The following is a 25,858-nucleotide window of genomic DNA, read 5'->3' as shown; positions in this document are numbered from 1 at the left end:
CCAATTGTTTGAAGTCACCTACAATGGAGCTTGGGGTTTTGTTCACTTGATACAAGCGAATACAAATACTAATCTCCTGAATAGTTAAAAGCATTTACAGGAAAGCTATCCTCTGAAATTCACAGAAGCAAACAGATTTCACTGAACTTCATGCTTTCAGGAATAACATCTAAAAATAGGTAGCATCAGCTATGCAAGAATTTAGTGTAGTGGCCAGTATTGTGTCTCTGAGAGATCTGTCCAATTTTTGAAGCGTCAGTTACCAAGGGAAGTGAGTACAGGTCCTTGAGATCCAAAAATCTCAGGATGATCACCTCCTCCTCTTTTAATTAAAGTACCACATACCTACAGAGAGGAGAAAAAAGAACTCACTGCACTGAAACAAAGGGACTAAACCACACTTGGAGATATGAGCCACGATTCAAGCACAGATTGAAAAGTGCATTTTGAAAGTCTAGCAGTACATGCCATGCAGAAGATATCACTTAGAAGTAATTATTTGCTATCAATTTCTCTGCCAGCTATGATTTTGAGTGCATATTTTACTGTAGCTTCTTGGCTGTGCAGATCAGAGACCAGAGAACATAAAGGCCCTTCAATTCTCTTACTGCTCTCACGCTGCTAGACTCTTACAGGTAGAGATATGGTTTCATCAGTATCCATTTCTGCTTTAATTTATTACCAAAGACTCAACCTCTTCTTCTCGTAAGCCTTCCCCCTCTCTCTTCAGGCAAAAAAGAAACTTTGTCCCATCTGAAAACTTTAGGCAAACACATTTCTACATTTTCAGCCCTGGCAATTCATTAAATAAATAAAAAGTTGTATTAAACCCTTTTGAACAAGGTTATTAAGCATTATCAAAGTAACAGTGCCTCCAGGGACGGATTCCAGCCTGTTCCCAGGTCTTACTCCCCCAGCACCAAGACCCAGCAACAACACACACCTCATCTGTCAATGCTGGAAGAGAGCTGGTGAGAAAGGGAGCTCAGAGACTGCAAAAGCGATTAAACTGGAACTGAATGGAGGTAGGTAAATCACTACCATCAAAGTGTTACAGGCGCATAAAGGCACACAGGTGAAGAGGCTAATAAAACCGCTTCTCGAGCAGCGAATACAGCCGAAATATACGGTTTTCAATAAAGGCTTAAAAAAATAAAAGAGACTCGGGAGAGGGGCAGAGAGCAGCTCCCCTCCTCCTGCCTCTATCCACATCCCAAAATGCACCATAAATCGCAGTTATCCTCCCACCTCCCCCCCCAAAAAAACCCAAAACCAATATTAAAATACTTTCACCCGGGAGATTGCGGTTCAAGTCCCTGGAAAGTTTATGCAAAGTTTAACTACAGATTATTTGTATTTTTCCCTTCCCTTCTGCAGATTCCCCCCTTTCTTCCTCAAACGGGAAAAGTCTGCAGGGAGGAGGCAGGACGGGCAGGGGAGGGAAGGCAGGAATGAAAAGCAGCCCCGACCCCACTGCGAAGGGTGCCGGGGCAGGCACGCAGGCTCCAGCTCCCTACCTGGAGGGTCCATCTCAATGTAAAAGATCAGCTCAGTGGAATAGGGCATCATCACTTCCCTCCAGTCCGGGTCATCGCGGTCCATATCCCACACCGTGTTGTACATCGCGACAGCCGAGTCCCGGCAGGTTTACAAATAAGAGGTTGGCTCTATCGGCTTTTAATGGAGAGGGAGGGGAAAAAAAGGGGAGGAAAAAAAGCCGGAAAGAATCCACCCCGCTCTAAGATGATACTTTTAGGGGAAAAAAAATTAAAAAATCGCTAAATTAAACTTAATTAAAAAACCCTACCACACAAGCCACCTCAGCTGCCCTGCAAGAACTAAGATAGGTAGTTATATATACGAACATACATGTATATAAAAATATACGTAGAAAGAGCGCTTTTTGTTTAAAAAGACACCTTTCCACAGAAAAGCCACTTTCCTGAAACCTCTCTAAAAATCGCCATATTAGGGGTCTTTTTTAAAACACCGGGCTGAAAGCAAAACAAAACCCCCTCACAAAAGCCGCGGGCGAGGCGGAGGGGGTGGGAGATGTGAAGAAGAGAGTAAAAAGGGGCGATTCAGCCCCTGCATATATTCAGTCCGCCGGCTGAGGAGGAAGAGAAAGGAGCGGGCGGCGGGCAACAATAACGGCGGGCGTAGAGCCCGAGCGGAGCGGGCGGCGCTGGGGGCCGCTCGGTGCGGGTCGGGTTGGGTCGGGTCCGGTGGGCTCAGCGCTGGGCGCGCAGCCCGCGGCGTGTCCCGCCGTGCCCAGCCGTGGGCCCGACGCGGCGCAAGCGGGAGCCGCAGCCCCGGGCGGGTGCGGAGGGCGGCAGCGCCGGGCTCGGTGCGGTGCGGCCGGCCCCGCTAGGCTTCATTTTAAGAGGCTCTGAGGGGCCCAACCGTCGCCAACCGCCTCTTGCCGAGGACGAGGCCACGCCCCCAACCCGGCGCCGCGGGGGCGGGGCTTCGCGCCGGCTTTTTAACCCCTTCCAGAACAACGGGGTTGGGGGGGGGGGGGTGTGCGTGAGTGTGTGAGCGGGCGCTTCCACAAAGCCAGAGGAGGGGGTGGGCAAAATACCTCACCCCTCTTCCCGCCTGCGTGACATGCCCACAAAAGAAAACATGGCATAAAAACCCAATCTTATTTCCCAGCTTTACTAACTTTTACCCAGCTCCCGTTCTCCACTGCGGCCGCTTCTCGCGCCGCTTTTTCCTAGCCCTCCTCCTCCCCCCTTCTGAGGAGCGCAGGGGAGGTGGTAGGTCCCTCGGCTGGCCTGTCGCCAAGGGGCCGCTGCCGCGGGAGGGGGGAGCCGAGCCCAGTTGCCAGAGCTGCCGTCTTTGTCTGAGGGAGCAGTGAGCTCCAGGATTGGCAGAGGGCTCCGGACAGCCCACCCAATCAGCTGGCGGCAAGGCCGGCCGGCTCGATGCCGATTGGCTGGGAGCCGCAGTTACTAAGCGGGACAAAGGAAGGCGAGCCCTGAGGCGGAGAAGGGGCGTGGGGCTGAGGGGGTGCGCGGGTGCCCCGGTACCGCGTCCCGGCCAAGCAGCGCCGGGCTCGGCCTAAAGCCCCCGTCACAACCGGACCCATGGGGAGATGTTCCCTGCCCATAGCGACGAGGGGTGCCCCCCCCCGGCTGGTGCTCCGCAGCTCCGGGCCTTCCTGCTAACCCCCAACCAAAGCCGGCCCCGCTTTGGGGCCTGTGGGAGAGGGCCGCGGCCCAGGCCCAGCAGGCCATCTGCAGGTAGAGTCCCCGTGTCCGGCTGAGACTTAGGTGGGCAGACCTTACTGCACCGCCCGCAGCTGCTACAGACACACGGGCTGTCCTCCCTGCCTTGCTTGTGCAGGTCCCTGGCGTCCCCCATAACAGTGACGGCATCATAACCGTCCACTAACTAGAGTGTGACCCTCTGGAAACTGAATGCTCATTCTAGAGATATAATCAAGGGGAAAATAAAAGCAGAGGGAAAGGCACCAAAGCGTGTGGCAGCTTCTGACAAGCTTTGGGGTAAATTTGAGCTGCAAACAAACCCAAAACTGAACCTCAAGCTGCTTACTAGCCACATCCCAATAGCAGCTACAGGCCACAGCCCACAAGCACCGGCGGGAGGCAAAACTGCAGCCAGCTCGGCAGTCAGCCGTGGTCTTAGCACGGGAAAGCATCTTTAAAGAAAGCAAAATGACAGCTGTTGAGAAATTCAGGAAAAGCCCTTTCTGGAGACTTCCAGCCAGTGTCGCAGGCACAAGGGCAGGCGAGCACCTTGATCTGCTGTGGAGATGTCAGGGAATGTTAGAAAACTCAGCACTGAAGTTGCCCGCTTTATTTGCACTTTAAAAGCATGGAAGAGTAAGCTATGAATAATTTCTCCTGCTTTAGCACTGAGTAGACAGTGTACTGAAAGTGTACTCCTAGCTTCAGTGAACCGGAGGGTGACTGCAACACTGAGTAACTGAAAGACTCTACCCAAAGTAAGAGTATGTGGGAAGAGGATCTGAAGGTTGCTGATGTTTCACAACTTTCATGGCAAGCAATTGGGAGCAGCACTGCTCCAGTAACAGAGTTCCTCAAGGGATGGACAGCTGCAGAGGAGCACAGGGCTTTGATTCAGATAGCTCACTGGGTATAAATTCGTTTTATATCCCCATCCACAGACTGATGAATCCACAATAACCAGATCAGTGTCCTTTTTTCTATTTTCATTGTTAAAATAAGTGTCTTGGCCTGATACAACATATCTGCTTGAGTTTGCTCCAAGCAAGATGTGCTCTTGGAAGCACACCCCTCTCCCCCATCAAAATCTAAGTTGGTTCCGTGGGTACAAAACACTGATGGTGTGTGTGGCAGGGCTGCTCTGCAGCCCACAAGGGTTGGGTGGTGGGTACAGGTAGAGGTGGAGGTGCCAACACTGCTTTGCAGTTACTGTGGACCCTGCTGACCCTACTGCAGAGCCCCCAGACTTAGATCAGCAGCTCTGGCAGGGGGAAGGAAGATGCAGGCTTGGGTTGAAATTCATTTTCCCCCTTCCTGCACCTCATTATAAGTTCCACCCACATAAGACCTAATTACTTGGCTTTTATGCTGGCAAAGTGGATTTCATCCTTGCTGTTTCCCATGGTGGTTGCCTTCATTTTCATGGCGGCACTGATGGTTACAGCTTATTGATGTTTTCACTTTAGTGATTTAAAGCAGAATACATTTTGTTATTAGTGCTGGTTTCTCTCATTGCTGCTTTAATCAAAGATGCAATTTAAGGCAAAGGATTGTGTGTAATGGTAAACAGTAGGATAATGCCTTGAGAGAACAGAATATTAATGTGTTTTTATTTCTCAAAACTCTGCTTATAATATATCCAGGATTACTTGGCTCCCAGCATGCACACATGGGGTGCTCCCTTTCTTGCTACAGTGCCTGCCTTGCAATAGGGGCGAGTGGCTGTGTTCTGAGAGGGGAGAGGGAGGCGCTTCCACACTACAAAACCCCCTCTGCCCATGCATCCCTCCTTTATGGGTGCAAAATCTAAGCATCCAGAATCATGGCAGTGCCCTTGGAGAACAGATGCTCAAGGTTTGGCCAGGCACTAGATCACCCCAAACTGGGAAAAGCCACATTCAAACACTGAATGGTGATAATAATAACACTTGAGCAGGGGCCACAGTGCTCAAGAGAGGGTCCTGGTGGCCCACAGTATGTTTGACAGGCAAGAAGCGAGCACAGCGTCTGCTGCCTCCCTGACATCCCTGCGTCGATGGCCATGCATTTGCTTGCTTTCATTTCCTTGGATCTGACAATTTGCATTTCAAGGGAAGATTAAATATTGAAGTTTTGAGCGCTTCCATGTGCTTCAGGAGGAGCCGAGCGGACCCGCGCTGGAGCAGCCTGAACACAGAAAAGCCATTTGTGCCAAACTGCTTGGTTTCCTCTTTGCCGAGCCATGATAATGTGATATCCGACAGCTGAATGTAGGCCACAACAGGCTTTTATAGTTGGAGGGGTGGAGGAGGGAGGGGGGCCGAGTCCACAGCACTGCCAGCCAAACACGCTAAAATGATGAGGGACTTTTGGGGCAGGATGGAGAATCCTGGCCACTCCAGAGATCCAAGCAATTGGCTTCACCTTTAGCACAAGCTCAGGGCCTGCTGGAGGAGAGCTTGTAGAAGGCAGAGCTGTGTTCCTGTTGGACGACTCCCTGGCCAGCAGTAAATACAATATGAAATTACTAGCCTTGTGCTGGACAGACACTGGGATTTGTGGGGTATCTGTTGTAATTGGTGGCCAGCTTCCCATGGGGGCAGCTGCATCTTGCAAGTAACAGCATGAGATCAACCAGTCATGGCAGTTTGGTTTAGTTAATGGATTACTCCTGCGTGTTTCTCACCTCCTGGTGTCGAGGTGACAAGGGAGGGCAGGAGGGTTGGCTGCTTTGGCTCAGACACTGCACTGGGGTCTCAGGGCACTGCAAGCTAAACCTGGGGCTTGCTTGCAGAGGAAGAGGTGGTGGGAAAAGCAGAGGTTCTACCAGAACCAATGTAGTGCTAGCAGCATGGGGACAGTGCAAGCACCATCTTCCCCTTTGAACTGTACAATCTGATCCCTGAAAATACCCAGAGACGGCAAAGCATTTGCCACCAGATTAAGAGTATTAACCCTTGCGGGGGTGAAGTAGCAGTGGTTTCCCTCCCCACACCCTCCTGCACCTTCATATGGAATGTAATGTGTTTTTAACCAGGACTGTGCTTCCTCCTCTCTGCTTTAGATTCATTTTATGTGCTAAGAGGCAGCAAAGCAGTCTCCTTGCTCCACCCCAGATGCGGCTGCATTTCTGTGGTGAGGAAAAACTGGCTAGTGTGCCCGAGTCGGGTGCTTTGGTTTGAAAATTATACATTGCATTAAAAACCTGTATTAAAGAATAATATGCGGTCTGCAAAAACATTCAAATGAAACACTTCAGTGTTAGGAAGTGTCTTATTTACAGCTGTCAGATCAGCTTGTGCCCTGGTCCCTTCCGTGTCTGCACGACAAGGCAAGAGGTGAAGCAGGGGCTCACGTAAAGGTCGTAGCACAAAGCATGCACACAGTAGTTGAGTTTGTGAGGAATCATACATTAGGCATTTCCTAACTTAAAAGCACTTGGCTTTGCATTGTAAACAGCATTCTTTTAACATAGGAAACAGCATTAAGAAAAGAAAAAGATCATTTAGATAAATGTCTACAGCTGAGGTTATTGCAGCTGGACCTGAGGTATTCCTCAGCAAGGTTTGGACTGGCCTTTCCTCACTGCTCCAGAGGTTTTTGCCCCCAGAACTGCAGGAGTAATGGTTGGGGCTGGAAGTGGAAAGCCAAGAGGAGATGTGTGTGGCTTTTGAAGCCAGGCAGCATGTGCCAACCCACTGGTGTTTGGGGGGTCACACGTCTGTGCTGAAGGGTGCCCAGGGATGGGTGGGCACCCGGGGGGGGTGAGGGAAAGGACATACTGCACTGAGCTGGGCTGAGTTGCTGCTTTGGCAGACAGCACCAGGCCAGCTCTTTAGAAAGTTCACGTTCAGTTATTGTTTTGACAGGCTGCCAAAGTTTTCCTGAGGAATGCAGGCAGCAGAAGGGAAATGGCGATTTTCAAACTTCTCTCTTTTCTTTTCTTTCTTTTTTTTTTTTTTTTAATAACTCAGCCAAACCAGAATGGAATTTCATGGGAAAAACGAAAGGTACATCTCTAGCCTCAGGGCATCATCGCTGCCAAATTTCAAAGGCTGGCTGTGAACAATGGAGGTGTCAGAGCATCCCCGATCTCCGAAGCAGCAAATGTTTGCACTCACATGTGCTCACGAGCACCCTGGGAGCATCTTCTCTAAGGGTGAGTGCTCCCACTGTACACTCAACACCCCCAAAAGACTGACATCGACCTATAGCCCTGAAAACCAAGCATATCTATGGTGTAAAGGCAGAGACAAAGCCAGTTTGCAGCTGATTAAAGGTTTGCAACTTGACCTTGTGAGGATACTTAGGTGCTCTCCCCAGTCCCAACCTGCAGCCATAGGGAGACCCCTCCTCCCTACATACCCTTCACTATGACATCCCAGAGCCACAGGGTATTTTTTGCAGGTTTTCCTACCCCTAGGAAGGGCAGGAGGCTCCAAGCTCCCCTCCTCCTCCATGGAGCAGCAGAGCAGCCGGTGAGCCAGGCTCCGGTGCTGTGGCACCCCGGGGTCTGCGGGGCTGTGGAACTGGGCTGGGGCGCTGCCAGTTACCTTATATTTTCCAGTACACTAATTTCTCTTGTCATCTTGCCAGTGACAGAGAGAGAGAGTTAAACAGAGCAATCCATTAAAGAAGCAGCCTGACAGACCGACTGTTAAGGGTTTCAGCGATCCCCATTTACAATGCCTTGAAAAAAACTTCGCCTCAAGCAGCTCCAATTACAGAATTATCGGACCACACTCCAGTCCCTTTGTGCACTTCGCATCTCTGTCATCGTTCCAGGCCTCTCTCTACTTAGTAGCTTGGAAATGGTGAGCAAAATGGAAGGAGACTTGTAACAAGTTCAGAGAAATTAGAGCAGGGGGGAAAAGAGAGCAAAAAGCCACCCTCCAGTTCTAATGTCCTGAACCAGGGCATTTTTGTAATATAACACTCTGCAGGAATCTAAAATATTTTTCACTTCCTCTATTCATTGCTTTAATGCACTGGAACTACTTGCTCAGATTTTATATTTTTTTACCCAAGGAATGTACAGTAACCACTCTGTAAATTCCTCAGGTCTAATTTTAAGAGGAACTGCAGAACTTTATTCATGGAGGAAAGAAATAATCCCAATACCTTTGTGCAATAACTCATTCTTTTTAATAACCATGGCAGTGTATGCTTTGATCACAGCCAGTGATGCAAGTGGCAGGAAGAGGAAATCAACAGAATGTCTAGGAAAAGCGAGGTCTCATCCCTGCTTTGCTGCCATCCCACTTGCTGACCTTCAGGATGAATTGCCAGCACTGGTTTGAAGGTGGCACCATTCCTGGTAGGAGTAGCTCTGGGAAAGCCCAGATGAGTGGTTAGTTTTGCAAATGCAAAGCTTGAACTCTGTAGATTTGTTGTTATTATGAGACAATAACCCCCAACACAATAGTTTTCCTGCCCAAGGATGCAAAACTGAAGGGTTTCCTAACCCTTCACCCATGGCTTGAGCCAGGCATTGTCACCCATGATGACGTGGCTACATGACAATGGTCTCTATCCCCGCAACCAAATGTCGCCTTCAGCAAACTCTCCCATTCCTGGCTCTCAAACTTTTACCATCCCATAGCTAGTGTTATCTTAGCATTAATACCCTGATACATCCGTAACACGTTACCCCACAGCAAGAAAACACTCTCCCCAGAGAGATTATCTAGTTTCCCAGGGAGAAGTGAGTGAAGCTGTCCTATGTGCTGCTTAGGGACAGGTTGAGATCAAGCTTTGGTGCTAGTGCATGAGTGAATGCTAGCTTTACTCTAGCCCTAAACAGAAGGAAGTTTCTCATGGCTGAGTCCCTTATCCCTGTCTCTTTCTCTGGGATGCAGTGGAACCGACCCATTGCTTTTCAGGTCCAGATGCAAAGGCGTCCTTACTCAGAGCTCTGCTCAGCCACAGTAAGAAACTCCCACCCAAGGTTTTGGGTGGAGATGGACAGTGGGAAAAAAAAACTCCATAACAAGCCAGGATGCTCTTAGGGGTATTGAAAAGTCCATCTCATTTCTCATTAATCACCTAGGCCAAAAATTCAAACGTCGGCAGCACGTTGGCAGGGGTTGTTTTCCTAGCAGTTATCCACATGCAATTCATGCCTTGGAAAAAGACCCATTTACCATCATGCATTGTTGCTTAGCTACACGCACTTTCCCTCTAAGTTTTCCCAAATGGAAACATGGCTCTATTTGCTTTGGAGATAATTTTCCCTGGCTTTCTTTGCTTTACAGTAAATAAGCACGAGAAGAACAGCCTCTGAACACTAAGCAGGGAAATAAAACAAACAGCACTGTGTAGGGTAATAGTTTAAAAACCAGCACGTGAACGTGATACCTTCCTTGTCCAGCCAAGGTGATGGGCAGGGAGGGCTTGAGCAAAGCCAACTTGCACATCAGCTTCAAGACCTGTTTTGTCTGTCCTTTGCATTGAGATTCTTTCCCTCATGAAGATTTCCAAACCCGAAGGGGGCATTCTGTTGAATAATGCTGGGTTCACAAGAGAACATGGATTCCCTGGAGGACAGATGGGACTACTCAGGCTGTGTCTCTGCTGCCATGCTTGCCTTGTGGAGTCCTAGGCATGCTCTAGAAACATGCAGGAAGACACCTCCCTCATACCTGTAAACCACCATTCTACTTTGCACCACCAGAAGAGATTTTATCACCATTTCACAGGACTTAGTAAGTCCTGGCTGCAGTAGCATAGCTGTCGGTGGGTACATGCCGACAGATCAGCCATCATGGCATGGAGTTCATCTTCCCAGCACACCTGGTAAATTCTTTGGCTATTTGCTGGAAGCCTGAGCCAGCCAGTGCCTATCCTGCACAGATGTCCTCCAAACATGCAACAAATCCAGAGCATCTGGAAGGCATCAGCTTTACTGCCTGTGCACAGAGGGACTGTGCAGCACTTGTGCGGCTGGTCTCCTTCCTCCTGGGAGCATTGGTCTGTCTAAACATGTGCCTTAGGGCTAAGCTGTGCCGGCACGGTGCTCGAGTCCAGGATTTCCAGATGTCCGGCAGTTCTGTTCCTCAAGGATCAGACAAATCTTGCAACTTCATCAGATTTTATTGAGGACAAAGTTTTTTGGGTAAAAAGGTAGCTGGGTCTCTCTCACAATGTGTGGGTTGGTAGAGACCGAAGTGTAAACCCTTTTGTTTCTCAGTGCCATGAGCATGCACAGCACCTGAGCTCTTTGCAGAGTGTAGGCAAAGCTGGAAGCTGCCAGAGCGCTGGGTGCCTGCAGCACCCAGGGGTGGGACATGGGTGAGCACTCACCTTGCCTTCTACTGACAAAGCATAGAATGTGTATTGTCTCCGAAAAGAAACAAGGGAGAGACAAAGTAAATAGTGTGATACTGATTACCAGGTCAGCTTACTGGTCTAAGGTTTAATACAACAGTTTCCAAGCCAAGAATCTGCCAGAAGGTGAAGAGAGATATTGTACCTATGCAAATCCTGGCCAGTGGGTTAACACATCCCAGACACTGCACGCTCTCTGAGAGCTGCCAGCACCTGAAGAAGCCACCCTGACTGCCCCACTGTTTGGAAGCTCTTATCTTACTTTAACCAAAAGTACACAATACAACTCTGGTTTAGGTGATACCTCCCAGATGAACAGTCTCTTAAAAGGGCTTTGAGGAATTAAATGAGAGAGAACAGTAGAAGGGGCAGAGGCAGGGAATGAGAGAAAGGCTTGCTCCTGCACTACAGGAGGCAAAGTTGGTGGATACTAAAACCACTGAACAAGGAGCTAGGAGCAGAAATAAATGGGTTACCAGGCTCCATGCCACCAGAGGTACCCAGAGACAGTGGCTCGGCCCAAAGTGAGTAACCACTTCACCATCTCCTGTGTCCCTGCAGCAAGGATGGGGATGCTGTCACCTGCAGATGCTGTCTGGGTCTGTGCAACTCCAGCTAACATGCCCCCACCTCCACACACACTGAGCTCATCTTCCTCAACCTCATGGCACAGTCCTATGGCCCTGGCTTCCTGCAGTGAGCAGGTTTCAGCACAGATATTCTGGGGAGCCCAGCAGATGATGGGATCAGACAATACCCTCTCCTTCCCTCTGCCACTGCATTCCTGCAGCTAAGATTAAAACCTGCTTCTTACACTCCCCTCTGGTCTCTGCAGTTGATGGGGAGATGCCAGGTCCCTCTTGCCCTGGGAAAAGGGTGGAAACCTGCTCTTAGGAAGAGGGTCTCCTACTTGGAGCCATAGGCTCCTGCTGTGGGCAGTAGCAGGGAGCAGGGCATGGCTGATGCAGAAGGCAATGGGAGGACCAGCACAGTTATGCTTATAGTACAGAATCACAGAATCATAGGATGGCTTGGGCTGGAAGGGACCTTAAAGCTCACCCAGTTCCAATCCACTGACATGGGCAGGGACACCTTCCTCTAGACCATGTTGCTCCAAGCCCCATTCAACCTGGCCTTGAACAATGCTAGGGCTGGGGCAGCCACAGCTTCTCTGGGTGACCTGTGCCAGTGTCTTACCACCCTTATAGTAAAGAATTTCTTCCTAATTCCAATCTAAATCTACTCTCTTTCAGTTTAAAACCCCCTTGTCCTATCACTATATACCCTTATATGACTACAGATCTCAGTGCCATATCATTGGAGGACAGAAGGCAGGACGGATGGCAGAGAGCTGCATCCATCACTCTGGCTCACTGCAGGCTGGGCACCTGCCATAGGTCCTGGAGCTGAATCAGGCCAAGGGCACTTTTTAAGAGTGGAAATTCCTCTGGGTTTATTGTCTTTGAAAGCCTGGAAATGCCTATTGCTCAGAGGAACAGCAGACAGGCAGGATAAGGGTCAGGCAGTACTTCCCCTTTGCCTGATGTCCTTCCTGGGTACCCTTTGGGGCTCAGCTCTGCTGACACCCAGTGCCCCCCATAGCTGGCTTGGAGTAGGCCCTGTGAAAATCACACATCAAAAGGGCTCTTTCAGCAAGGGCTATTTCCACATCAAATGCCTACCTCCAGTCCTGAGCCACTGGGGAGAGAGCTCTTCATAAAAGGAGAGGGAAGATTAATATTATTTTTCAAAAGTATAATGGGAGGTTTCCACTCCCCAAGCACTTCAGAGTTGTTTTTTGCACAAAGCCAGAATAATTCCAACACCAAAGGGGAGAGAAACAGAAAAACACATTAGAAAGGGTTCCAAATGCCTGAAAAAAATGATTGGTCTGAATAGAAACATTCATGTCACTGTGACTTTGGGGGCTGGAGGAGTCTGCCGCTGGGAGACCCTGACTTTCCCATGGAGATGTGTGTCCTCCATCCTCACTCTCCATGGAAAGAAAGGAGGCATGAATCGTGGCCAGCGACTGGCCAGCATTGTGCCTGTACCACGGCACAGCTCTGCCTTGGAAAGGCACCTGCGGCCTCAACATCTTCCTCTTAGAAACATGCCATAGCATCTCCGGGAAACCACATCCCAGCAGCCTTGACAGCGAGTTTCTGCTCCGCGAACACGAGCCGTTGGGCCAGACGGGTGTATAAACAATTATTTGATCACTTCCACTGCAGGAACCAACTTGAAAAATAGCTCCGATTCACAAGCTTGCAGCCTGGTCCTGGAAAACCAGACTAGGAGCAAGCTCCCACCCTGGAAAATCCCTTGCCTGTGTCTGTTGTGCATCCTTTCCCGTGCTGGGAAGGGTTGAGCTGGCAATGGCATGTGTTGGGGCAATGTCCCCAGGCTGCTGGACCAGCATCTGGGAGGTGATCTGTCCTTGGGCGACTTAGTGCCTTGCTTGCTTTGTGCTTCTTGGCCATTCAAGAGACACGGCTGAATCTCTCACCAGTGTGTACCTCACCTTCCCCTGAGCTTGGGGTGGAAATGTGAAGTGAGATGGGAGACAGTCCTGTAGTCTCAAGCCTCAGTGTCATGGGTGACATGGGTGATACGAGAACCTCAGTGGTTCTCATTTAGTAAGCGGGTAGGGAGAACATCCTGGTGGGTAAAGGAGAATAAAATGCGAAACATGGTCCTGAGGGCTCAGAAAAACTCTTCTGGTTAAGCTATATCTTGCCTTTTCCCTATGCTTAGAGATACCCATCCATTGAGAAGGCTGGAGCAGGCATCTTCACCATGTAAATCCCACTTAACCCCTCTAAGAAATGCTTTAGTGGTACTTCAGGTTCATCCACTGGCCCCCACAAGGGCAAAGATTTCACATTCACACAAGAAAGCAGAAAAATCCTCCAGTCCCTCCACTGGAGATTGATGGGAGGGCAGCAATAGGAGAAAGAAGCAGCAAGAGGGTGGCTGAGCAGTGGTTTGGGGGACCAAGTCAGCCCCAGCATCCTTCCTCAATGGCTTCCCAGCACACCCAGAGCCAAAGCAGGGGGGTGACAGCAGACACGGCTTCTCTCCCTGCGACACCGTCTGCCTCAGGGAAGGTGGGGAAAACCCTGGGAAAGCAGCTTCGTGCCGATGACGGGTGCTGACGTGTGGCGGATCAGTGCTGGGAAAGCCAAAGGGCGCGCTGGAAACGGGAGAGGCCTGCGGCAGATGACCGTGCCAGTAGGATACAGCCAGTTTGCTGCCTGCGGGACTTCAAATGCTCTGCCCAAAACAACTTACTCAGATTTACTGTAAGCTGCAGCCAGGCCATCTATAGCTTGTGGTGAACATACCAGCCCTGCCTGCAGAAAGCGCTGCGGAAGCCAAGCTGGACCCTTGCCCGGCAGGCTGGAGGAAGGGAGCAAGGGGGCCGCTCCACAGCACTGCCTGTCCTGGCCTCTGGCCCACGGGAGCAGCATTTCCCAGAGGTTACTGCTGACTGGAGAAGGCATTGGAATTCGGTGGGCTGCTTGTTAGGGAGGCAGCAGGAGAGGAGTACAAGTGGTGAAACAGGGGTGGGCTCCTCCGTGTGTGTAACACACACACACATGCACACACACTGGTCCCCCTCCTGATACAGCCCCTCCTGCCTGCAAGCCTGCTGCTCTCCGTGAACAGGTCCTGATGGCACAGAGCGGCTTCCCACCTCATAGCCTCCAAACACAACTGTTTGCTGGCTTCCCAGTCTGTGTGCCAGATGCCTTGGGAAACACCCATCTAGGGCTGGGTGTGGGAAGAGGAGCTGTAAGGGGGATGCTGATGCAGGGATAGGATGCTCTGGTAAGGCCATGGAGCTCGTGATTAGGGATGGCTAATTTTTCCACTCACATAAGGGGTAGGTCACTGTGAATTCAGGGCTGCCAGTGAGGAAGGAAACCTGGCTGGCTCTTCTGACCTGTGGTCCAGCAATGACCCTTCTTTCCCTCCTGCTCCCACAGTGTGCAGCGCTGTCAGTTTCCAAGGGGAAATTCAGGAGGTTTTTCCACTGGGAAGGGGCTTTGGGGAAGCCAGTAGCTGTAGGGGGTGGCAGAGCAGAGCCACAGCTTCTGATATTCAGAGACTGTGTGGGTTAAGACAGGAGGGTCCCACCGCTGCACATGGGCACCACTGCTCAGCCCTGTGCCAGGCAGCAGCTAATGAAGTGTGGCAGGGACAGGACCCCCGTGCTTCAGCTAGGAAGGCAACAGTCCCAAGAGGATGTATCTTCATCACCCAAAACATCTGATGACCAAATCACCCTTTCTTGTTCTCCATCAACAAGCCCCATCCCAGCATGGAGCTGGTTGCACTCTCCTCATGTACCTGGTGGTATTTGTGGAGCAAACCCACATCAGGGGGGCAAATGTAGAAGGTGGCCTTGAAGCCACCCTAGGCCTTGAAGCCTGCCTAGATGCCTTCAAGGTACTAGGGGCACATTTGCCATAGGATATCAGGTGATTTCTGGATGCTGGCACGCAGGAGGCAGGAGCACATCACCGGAGGGGACCCCACCTGACACCCCAGCCCTATGAATACAGTCCCCACTGAGACCCCACAGTCGGATCAACTCATTGCCACAAGACACATCCCAAGGGGCAGCAAACCTCTCGGTGGGGCTGGCACCCACTGGGGGTCAATATGCTCCCCTATTGGTGCAGCCATGGGTCCTGTTGCAGCCAGGTCCATTGTCTGGCTGCCCCATTGTTGCTGGCTGCAGGTCCCAGTGCCAAGTTTGGAAACACCCGAGGCTGATTCTCTCTTGCCAGGCACTTTCTGCCACCCAGCATAACGCTCAATGGCGATGCTGCAAACATTAACCCTGGATCAGTGATCACAAGCTGTTGTGATGCCCCGGGGAACCCCCAGTCTCCCATGCTGGTTCCACTGCAGGGAAAGCCCCAACCACAGCAGAAACCACTGGAGCAGCAAAGCAAAGGCACTCAGAGCCTGGGAACCTCCCTGCTGTGCCCTGCTTCCAGCCTTTGTGTGAGGATCCGGGGCGGTGGTGGTGGCACGGTGGTGGCCATTGTGTCACCCTTGCACCCCTCCGTGCCCTAGGAGGTGCTGCCGGATGGAGAGGGACCATGCGAGGTCTGCCCAAGGGGACACGCTGTCCCCTCCAGCCCAGCCGTGCCGGCAGGGAAGTTTCCGATACTGCCGCATTCCCAGAAGCCAGGGGAGGTTCCAGCCTGGGCTCTGCTGTCCCGGCTCACGCTTCCTTCCCAGCTCAACCTGCAGACCTGGCACTTGTGGCTTAGCGCTAGCAGTGACACCGAGGGTGGGCAGCCCTTTGGGCCAGGCCCTGTGGAGCAGAGCTGGGCTCCAGCCAGTGCCGGTGGCTGCTCCAGCCCTTCTCCTGGCCCCTATCCCAGCTGGGCCGTCTTCACTGTCAGATTGCACCGGCTGTGGGCTGCCACAGAGCCGCGTGTGCCGGCTGCACTGCCAGAGCCGCGTGCTGCCTGGCACCGTGATGTCCACCTGCATTGCATCGATGTCCCCCTGTCCCAAAGCATCCCACTGGAATCCCGTACTGAGGCACTGCAGCCTCTGGCAATGGTGGGAGTCACTGTGCCATGGGGCGCCATAGGGGCCAGCAGCTGGGAGTTTTGTCTCTGCCCTTTCTGGCATGGAGGTGAAGCATCCTGCAAGGGATTACTCGTACAGGGATGGATCCTGCAAGGGAATACATGTAAAAGGATGGATCCTGCTTGCAAGGCTGTATCCTGCAAGGGAATACTTGCAAAAGGGTGGATCCTGCTTGCCTGCAGCCACCGTGCTAGTGCCCACCAGCAGGAATCAGTGTGGTCTGAGGACTGATGGGCCTGATGCAGCACAGGCAATGGAGGATGTGACTGGTCTGGTGTGGGGGAACCAGGGGACATCAGCCAGGGGTGCCAGGAGTGTGGCTGTATCCTGTAGCAGCCTCCCGCTGCCTTCCCAAGCCACTCAGCACCAGCTGTGGATGTTTTGTGTTCTGCAAGGAATCCAGCTGAAAATAAGTGGGGCTGTGCCTGCAGGTGCCTGCTCTGGAGCTCAACTTCTGCTCTGTGTTTTAATCATAGAATCACAGAATGGTTAGGGTTGGAAAGGACCTTAAGATCATCCAGTTCCAACCCCCTGCCATGGGCAGGGACACCTCACACTAAACCATATCACCCAAGGCTCTGTCCAGCCTGGCCTTGAACACTGCCAGGGATGGAGCATTCACAACTTCCTTGGGCAACCCATTCCAGTGCCTCACCACCCTAACAGTAAAGAACTTCCCCTGTTTTTTCTTGCAAATGTCTCAGTTTTTGTTCTGCACAGACTCTGATTTTGAAGCCACCAGCACTGAGCTCCTAGGGACTGAAGGATTCCCAGTGCCTGCCCCTCTCCTGCCTGTGGGACTGGCAAATTGAGTCTGACCATGACCCACACACCCCTGCAGTACCAGCCTGGCCCTAAACTCTCTCCTCTTCAGGAACAGTTCAAGCCTTCCAGTAAAATCTGGGAAGGAGTTAGCAAGTCTTTGTAGCAGGCGGATTAGAGGCACAGGTAAATGCTTCTGCTAAGTGTAATCTGGCTGGTTAAAAGCTCAGCTCAGTCTCTTTCCCAGCATTGTCCTTGCTTCTTGTAAATATAGAAAACACGTCTGCAAACAGGGATTGTTCCTTTTGCCTATTTAAAGCCCCGAGAGTGTGGGGTGAGCCTGTCACCCTTCTCCTCTCTCCAGGGTGTCATTAGGGTTTATTGCCACCCTGCTGGTGTCCTCTTCTCCAGGATGGGGTTGGCGCTGGCAGCCTCTGATCCTGCAGGTGCAGCAGGAGAGGGATTACAGTGCATGGGGCTGCAGGTCAGGCCAGGTGAAGGCAGCAGAAGTTCTTGGTGTTGGGGAAATTGGGCGGGGGGCAGAGCCAGGGCCCCCTTTCACCCCACAAGCCAGGGGTTCCTTCACTTCCATGCCCTGGGGAGCCTGCCTGGGTGAGATGGAGTTGGGGGAGATGGGGACTGGGAGGCTGGGGCTTACTGTGAGTCATATAGGGACCCAAAGCAGAACTAATAAAGATAACTATATAAAAATAGGTAACAGTTACCTGGGTCTTTCCGAAACCCCTATTCAGGAGGTGGCATTGAGGCAGGAGGACTGTGGCAGCTCCTCCTGTGATCTTCCCTGCCCTGGCCATCCCTCCTTATGGCAAGAGCATCCCTTAGGGACCTGTCCCCACCATCCCGTGCAGGTGACAGTGGACTCCCTGGGCAAGGCTAACCAGCACCCACATGCTGGCCCCAGGAGCTCGTGTATGCCCTGGAGAGGGTCCCTTGTCCCCAGGGCTGGAGTGTGCTCAGATGACCTCTCACTAGGATTATGGCCACCGTGAGAGGCTCTTACGGGGAACATGAGGCAGGCAGAAATGGGGTTTACCAGAGATTAAGGTATTTTCATGCATTTAAACTAGTCCTCATGAACCCAGAGCTATCTAGGAGTGAGTGACCTGGAGCACAGCACGCAGGGGACAGGGGAGAGGTGGGGGGGGAAGCTAATACCTGCCCTTGTTCCACCCCAGGGCTTGCAGGGAGCAGGTGGAAGATGCTCAGAGAGTCTTGAAAGCCTGCAAAGCTCCAGGGATATCCTGTGAAACCCAGTTTGGGGAGAGAAGAACATGGGCTGCACAATCCCATTGAGATGCATGCTGGCAGGGGAAAGGATGGAGGGTCTGGGGGGCACAGCAGCAAGGGGTACAGCAAGGCCCTGTGCCCTCTCTGGGGCCAGGACAGAGTGGTGCATCCCGGGAGGCATGAGTTGCTGGGTGGCTCCAGGATCTTGTTAACCTTAATCCTCCCTTGGATTAATGCTCAGGGGAGCTGGGGACAGTGTTTAAACCTGCAGGAATGAGCTCTCGCTTTGAGTGCTTCCCTGCAGTGGGGCTCAGGGGAAGAGAGGGCACGAGGAGAGGGGCAGGTGGTCCTGTAGCCTAATCTGACATGTGGCCACGGATTTTGTGGGCATGTTACTGGGCTCTGCCCTCCCTGGGAGCAAGTGGATGGGATGGAAGTGATGCCCAGCTCCATGATGAGGTCACATCAGGTGAGCAGTGCTGCTCCAGGAGGCTGCTGCTGGGTCTGGCTCTGTAGGGTCACTGTGGGTCAGAGCAGCCAGGTGGAAAGTGCCTGCTCTTGGAAGGATGCTATTCTGGGGGAATGTCTGCCTGGGATGAAGGTTCTGGGGTGAAATTCCTCTCTTGGACTGAGCTGGTTGAGAAAGTTGGGGCTGTTCAGGCTGGAGAAGAGAAGGCTGTGTGGAGACCTCATAGCAGCCTTCCAGTATCTGAAGGGGGCCTACAGGGATGCTGGTGAGGGGCTCTTCATTAGGGACTGTAGTGATAGGACAAGGGGTAATGGGTTGAAACTTAAACAGGGGAAGCTCAGGTTAGATTTAAGGAAGAAGTTCTTCACTGTGAGGGTGGTGAGGCACTGGAATGGGTTGCCCAAAGAACTGAATGCTCCATCCCTGGCAGTCTTCAAGGCCAGGCTGGACAGAGCCTTGGGTGACATGGTTTAGTGTGAGGTGTCCCTGCCCATGCAGGGAGGCTGGAACTGTATGACCTTAAGGTCCTTTCCAACCCAAACCATTCTGTGATTCTATGGTTTCCATGGGGTTGAGCTTTCAGCCTGGCAGTGTGAGGATGCTCAGGGATGCTCAAATCCTACCCACACAGATCCCAGGCTGACCCCAGACCCCAGCAGAGGACCCAGCATTAGGAGTCACCCTCTTCTGCAGCCACCAGCTATGTTGTGGGGCTTGCAAGGCCACTCAGGGGCAGAGCAGCCTGTCTGGCATCCAGACCACCCATCCTCAGAGCATCCCCAGCAATAGCTCCTCACCAAAGCAGGTACCAAGAGCCCCATGCAGCCCCCTGTGACACCCCATTCCAGCCTGCAGGGGACCCGAGGTCCCCATCCCCAGCTGAGCAATTGCCACCTTGTCCCTTAGAAGAGGTTCCTATCCCTTGGTAACCTGAGTATAGCTCCCTCCTGAGCATCCCCTGCTCTGAGCTGTTGTGCCAGGCAGCACAACCACCAGCATCCCCTGGACCCCAAGCACCAGTTACATCTCCTTCACCCCTCTGCAGGCTTGGATCCTCATGGGAATCTTCTGCTTTATTCCTAATCCAGCCCATGGCTCCATGCTCTGGGGCTGGCACAACCCAAACCTGCCACCTGTCCCAGGAAGGTGCCCCAGGACGTTATCACCCATCAGACAAGGCCAGTGTCACCTTGGGTGCCTTGTGGTGGCCTTGCAGGGGCTGTGGGTGCCATGTGCCTGTCCCTGGGGCAGCGGGGAAGAACGGGATGTGCTGTCCTAAGTGGCATCTTAACTAGATCTGATCCAGCCTTGCAAAGCCACAGCGCCTTCAATTCCCTTAGCACTCCAAATCTGCTACTGTGCATCTAAGCGGATTATTTTAAATACCCCATGATGGACTGCTCCTTTGTAATATAATCCAGCCTTGTGTGTCCCATTCCCCTCCTATTTGGTGTGATTTAGCAGCAGCTGTGACAGCTAGAAACTTCCCCAGCTTCTCTTGCTCCCTAGGAAACATCCCCCTTCCCCAACATCCTACTGTGACCCATACAGCTGGATCCTGAGGTTGCTCCCTTAGCATGGAGCCTTTCATGTCTTAGGATGAGCAGTGGCCATAGGATGTGCTGCCCCAGAGCTGCTTCATCTGTACCCAGAGCTGAGCCCCTGCACTGACATTGCCCCACATCTTGGGGCCAGATCCTTGCAGAATCTGGCTGCTTTCACCCAGATAAGAGCCATGCAGGGGCCCTTTTGGGTGGGTTTTGACAGATTTCAGGCGTCTTGCTCAAGCTGTCTCTGACACCTCAGCCCTGCCATGAAGTCAGCCAAGCGAGCAAGCATCCTGCCTCCTGCTCCTGCTGGAGAGGGGCTTGGGGAGGAAGAGACCGGCACGGAGCCCACCCAGCCCCGCTCTCGGCAGCGGCGAAGAAGCCGCCACTATTCCAAGTGCTTCCCTTTGGGGCTTGTCTGATTAATGAGGGCTTGTTATTTCCAAACTGTTTGAAATCATGTTTATTTTATCTGCCGCCGGATTCCTCTGACTCAGGGCCCATCGTTAACTGCCAAAGATGAGTGACAGATCCCGCTAATTACAGCTAATGATGGCCTTAAAGGAGCTCTGTGCACACACGTGTGTTTGTGTGCACACATGCCAAGGGCCATTTATAATTTAAAGTGGGGAGAGTCGTTAGCATAAACCGTGCCGGGATTAATTGCGGAGAGCAGCCTCTCCAGGGAGGATGCTCACCGAGAGGTTGTGGTTTCAAGCGCTGGATGCTGAGGATGGTACAGGCTGCCTGGGCTGTGGCAGCATGGTCCCAGGCTGGGTGTCAGCCTCGGGGACACCAAATCAGAGCCACCACATAGGAAATGTTTGGTGCAGAGTCACTGAGCAACCGGTGGGGACAAGGGGGACCTTTACATGTGGCACAGGGGTGACCAGCTCAGAGCCATGCAGGGCCATGGGAGCTGACGTCCACCCCTTGGCAGAGTTCTGGGGGGTCTTTTCCAGTTGGAAGAAGCACTGTGCCCAAAATACCCAGTTCTGCCCCAGCTTCCATGGGAACAGGCAGTGAGAGCACTGGGAAATGCTTTTTATGGCCTCCCTGTGGACAAAGTACTGCAGGAGCACAACCCCTTACTAGACACTGGAGACTGGGGCTAGACTGCTTTGGGAAGAGAGCTCTTCCCACTTCAGACTATGGGCAGTCCATTCCTGGTGTTGCCTTTACCTTTCTCCCCAGGAGGGAAAGAGGGAAGATGGAGAAGACAAGGCTTTACCCACCCTTGGGCAGCTACAGGAGCTCATGGACAGGCAGGCACAGTCAGAGCCCATGGCAGGGCTGATGGGGTCACTTCCACAGTCAGCACAGCAGGGTCTGTTCCAAACCCTTCCCTATAGCAGCTCTCCACTTGCCCAGGCTGATTTTCACATCCCTCCCCTGCAAAGAGGGCACACAGGGACAGACTCACGTGTCCCCAGCTCCATTCACTCACCCTTCCTCTCCTCAGGTGTCCAAGCAATACCCTCATCCCTATCCCAACCCTGCTGATGCAGGCCATAGAAGAAGCATCCAGAAGGAAACCAAAAGCTGTTCCAGATGGCAGAAGGCTCAGCAGAGCAGAACAACTGCTCCCCAGCCCTTATCTTTCTGCAAACCAAATCCACCCTTCTTGGAAAGAAGTAATTCAAGCTCCTTGGCCTTGGCGAGTGGGAATCGTGGAGCACCGGCGCCAGCTCCCTGTCCTGCAAAGTGCTGCTATATTGGTCTCTGCTACGAGCAGGTCTAAATTGGAAGTGATGGCAGCAGCATCGGGATGCCAGGATGGACTCTGGGGCCAGCTTGAAGGGGCTTCAAGGGCTGGATGTGCTCAACGCACAGGGATGCCTGCCAGCGCAGGACACTGCAGTTCTAATCCTACTAAAAGCTGGGAGGAAACTACTTGGATAAGGGCTGTTGGCAGAAAAGACCACATTCAGGTTAAGCCTGATGGCTTGTGAATTTGTCTTGGATCTTTGGAAATGTTCTGAACCCCAAAACACTCAGGTTTCTCGTTCTGAAACATTCCAGATGTTTCTGTTTAAGGCTCTTGCAGAAACAGCTGTCAGAGGCTATGGAGCAGAGCTTCCCTCAGAAATGTGCAGCCATTCGATGGTACAACTGCCCCCAGAATGGTGCAGAGAGGCTGTCTGCGACAGGGCAAGCTTGGACTGGTGCTTTTTACATGACCAAACCCCTGTTACTGGGAGTTTCAGCCCCTCCAAACCCCATTCACACAGGGGTCCTGGGGGCTTGTGCCCTCCTGACTCTGCTCTTTCCCCTGGGTGACTTCCTTTGCCATCCTTCTCCCTGCCTCCTTGCAAAGCCCTCTCCAGGCCACCTTCCCCATAGGCTGAAATCCCAGTGTAGCAGCACTGGGAGATGACAGGAGAGATGCTCTGGAGAAGCCATGGGCTGGGAGTCGGAGGCCCCGGTGTTGGTGGCCTCGGGGACATCAGTCTGGGCAGTCCATGTCTGTGGTACACAGAGCCACAGTGTGGAGATGGGAGGCTTTGAGATCCCCAAGTGAATTTGGGGTGAGCAGAGCAGAACAGTCTCTCCAAAGCCCAGGTGAGATGAGTTTCCCTCTGTGCCACTTCCAGAGAGGGTTGGAGCCATCCAAGATGTAGGGTGAGAGACAGGGCAGGCCACCATGAGGGTGTGGACATCACACTGTGAGCAGCATGCTAAGCCCTCCTCAAATAAGCCCCGTGATTGCCATCACCCAGCGAAAGAGCCCGATTGCAAAGAAAACAGGGAAGCAGCTGGAAAAATAAAGGTGCTGCCATGGCACTGTGCGCGCCAGGTCGGAAATTTGGGATGGTGCCGAAGCACAGCCCTGGATACTCCTCCTAGGGCATGGAGGACTAAATTGGGATAGAGAAATTAGGGGTTCTAGAGGCTAGTGAGAGGACACTGCTGACAGCACTGGGGACAGGCAGCCAGGACCCCTGGGTACTTGATAAGAGCGAGGATGCTCAGCGAGGATGCTCAGCAAGGATGCTGCATGAGGTTGAGTGGTCTGGGCACAGCCCCATGTCTCCAGGGGACAACACAGTGCTAAGATGCTTGTTGAGATGCCAGCCTCTGTGGGTACTCCAGCTCCTTCACCAACTGCACTCTTCCCCAGATACCAGAAGTATCCAAAACGTGGAGAAATCTGCTCAGTGACCACAAAGCATGGCCATGAGCTCCCAAAGCTCCCAGTTCCTAAACCCTGGCCATAAGGCAGTGACTTCTTCAGATGAAGAATGAATGGAGGTGACCTGGGCAGACACACCTTTGCTGGGAGAACTGGAAGGTCACCAAGCCCTGAGGTCAGGATAAGAGGCAATGCCAGTGCCTGCCTCCCAACCCTGTGTGTAGTACTGACGGAGACCAAGAACCCCAAACTCCTTGCACTGCTGCCCTAGGGTCTGGTTATCTCCAGCATCAGCTGGCCTGGGGCAGGAGCAGGTCATGGCAGTGATCCCTGCTGTGTCTGGCACCTTCTGGGATTAACTGTGTGGCATCAGCAGCAGCTCCAGCAGCAGCTGGGTAGGAACAGATATACACAGATAAGGCAACCTGAACCCTGGAGACAGTGAACCAGCTTCATTAATCCCTGTGCATCCAGATGCTGATGAAGATGCTATCGTCCCCTTACCTCCCTGGCTCACCCAAGAGCACTGCTGACAGTATGGGGACAGGCAGCCAGGATGGACCCTGCCAGTCCAGGGGCACAACACAAGCAATGGAGACCCATGGACAGTGTGGGGACATGCAGCCAGGATGGGGACACAGCTGGCATGGGGGCACAGGGGGATGCACATTGTAAGAGCCCTGGGGCATAGTGATGGTGCAGGGCAGAGGATAACCAGCAGTACCACCCACCTCTGATGGCCCGGACCCCATAGAATCACAGAATAGTTAGGGTTGGAAAGGACCTTAAGATCATCCAGTTCCAACCCCCTGCCATGGGCAGGGACACCTCACACTAAACCATGTCACCCAAGGCTCTCTCCAACCTGGACTTAAACAGTGCCAGAAATGGAGCATTTACCATTCCTCTGGGCAACCCATTCCAGTGCCTCACCACCCTCACAGTAAAGAACTTCTTCTAACCTGAACTTCCCTTGTTTAAGTTTGAACCCGTCACCCATCCTCATCCCCACATCCCCCCCTAGGCTCTGTGTTTCCCACTGCAGCAAGCAAGAGAGTCCAGCACCATGCGAGCACATAGAGGGAGAGAAGCAGCACCATGTCCCAGCCCGCATCCCGCAGGCAGCTCAGGAACGGGTGCAGAGCGGCACTCCCCATCCTGTTAGCTCCGGCATGAAAGCGCCCGCAGCTCGGCAGCCGGGCCTGGCCACGAGCTCCACTTCCAGGTAAACAGATGAGGCAAGCAGCTCGCTTCCCTCCCTGGCCACACAGACCTGCATTCAGCCCCGCCACCCCACACAAACCCCCACTGTTCGGCACAGGGCTCATGCTCCCCAAGGGGGGGACACGCCGTGGCCGGTGGTTGATGCTCAGCCAGGCTGGAGCGGGGCCAGTGGGCACAGAAAGAGCCACTGTGTTTTGGCTGCCTCCTGCTGAGCTGGGGCAGGGCAAAAAGGGCCCCTTGTGCACAGGACCCAGGGGTGTCCCCATGGATGGGCTGCATCCAGGGTCCAGCGAGACCATGGTGGTGGTGGTCACTCACGGGTCCATGGGGTAGTGCTGAGGAGGTGGGGTGGGAGCCCAAAGGGGTAAAGGGGTAGGAAGAAACAGGTAGGGGAGCTCAGCTGGTGCATCAGTGTGCATCCAAAAGATTTCAACCCTGGACTTGAGAGACAAAAGCAGTGTTGGGGTTTGACCATGACAGCCAGGGACAGACTCAAGTGATGGCAGAGGCAGCAGCAGGAGGCAGCTTTCCCTGGGCTTTCCCAGCCGGTGGGAAGGGTGGGCACATTCCAGGCATGTTCACCCCATGCTCCCATATGGATTCTGCTGGCCCAGTCAGTAGATGACTCACTCAAAGTGTACCTGTGGCACTTCCCAGCAGGACCAAGTCAGGCACTTGCAAGGATGAGACAGGGCTTTTCTCTCCCTCCAACATCCTGATGCTCTCCCCAGGCTTTCTTCAGCCTGGGATACTCTGGCCATGGTGGGGCTTAGAGGGACCATCCCTTCGGGGACCCTGTCACCAAGCTGAGTGCATCCCTGCTTCAGCCACAAGCATCCCCATGGGACCAGGCAGAGAGAGGGGAAAGCAGGAGGCACAATTACAATGCTCCAGCATTCCTGCTGTTCCTCCTGCTGCCCCCATCACCCACAAGCAGCCATCAGTGCCTTTGCTGGGGACAATGTCTTCCATGCCTGGCACCTTCCTCCCTCGCTGCTCCCTTGAAAAGGTGTCTTTCTTCCCCAGGGAACACAGGGAAACCATTTTCCAGCCTAGCAGATGAAAATAGATTCGCAATCCAATTTTACCCTGGTAGCACTTCAGTGATTTTGATGGAGCCGCTCTGGATGGGTGCTGGTTTGAGCCAGAGGACAGCTGTCGCAGCTTCATAGACCAGGGGTTTCTTATCTGTGTCACCTTTGATTACTGTAATTGAAATCCTGCTCTGATCCGAGCCGTGCCCGAACATTCCTGCTGCCTGTGCAGCTCTAGACCGGAGCGGCAAAGTGACGTTAATAGATTGTAAAGCCAGGCAAGGCCTGTGAGAGTGTTCCTGCCT

The 25,858-nt window shown here is 52.8% G+C and overlaps 1 protein-coding gene across 5 annotated transcripts in view; it reads right to left on the bottom strand.

Moving 5' to 3' along the window:
* Positions 1 to 25,858, bottom strand: part of PIK3R3 (phosphoinositide-3-kinase regulatory subunit 3) — a 78,643-nt gene that overhangs the window by 30,351 nt on the left and 22,434 nt on the right. For 3 of the 5 annotated variants that reach the window (XM_031050709.2, XM_031050710.2, XM_005151096.4), the window contains exon 1: positions 1,518 to 2,118. The exons of the other annotated variants lie outside the window; for them this stretch is intronic. In XM_031050709.2, the coding sequence (XP_030906569.2) occupies positions 1,518 to 1,623 (106 nt within the window). In that variant the 5' untranslated portion in view covers positions 1,624 to 2,118. Of the gene's footprint in view, positions 1 to 1,517; positions 2,119 to 25,858 lie in introns of those variants that run through there. 5 annotated transcript variants of the gene reach the window in all.

Source organism: Melopsittacus undulatus, chromosome 6 (assembly GCF_012275295.1).
Source record: "Melopsittacus undulatus isolate bMelUnd1 chromosome 6, bMelUnd1.mat.Z, whole genome shotgun sequence".
Taxonomy (NCBI): Eukaryota; Metazoa; Chordata; class Aves; order Psittaciformes; family Psittaculidae; genus Melopsittacus; species Melopsittacus undulatus.
The sequence above is the reverse complement of the archived record's forward strand: the minus strand, read 5'-3'. Positions and strand labels throughout refer to the sequence as shown.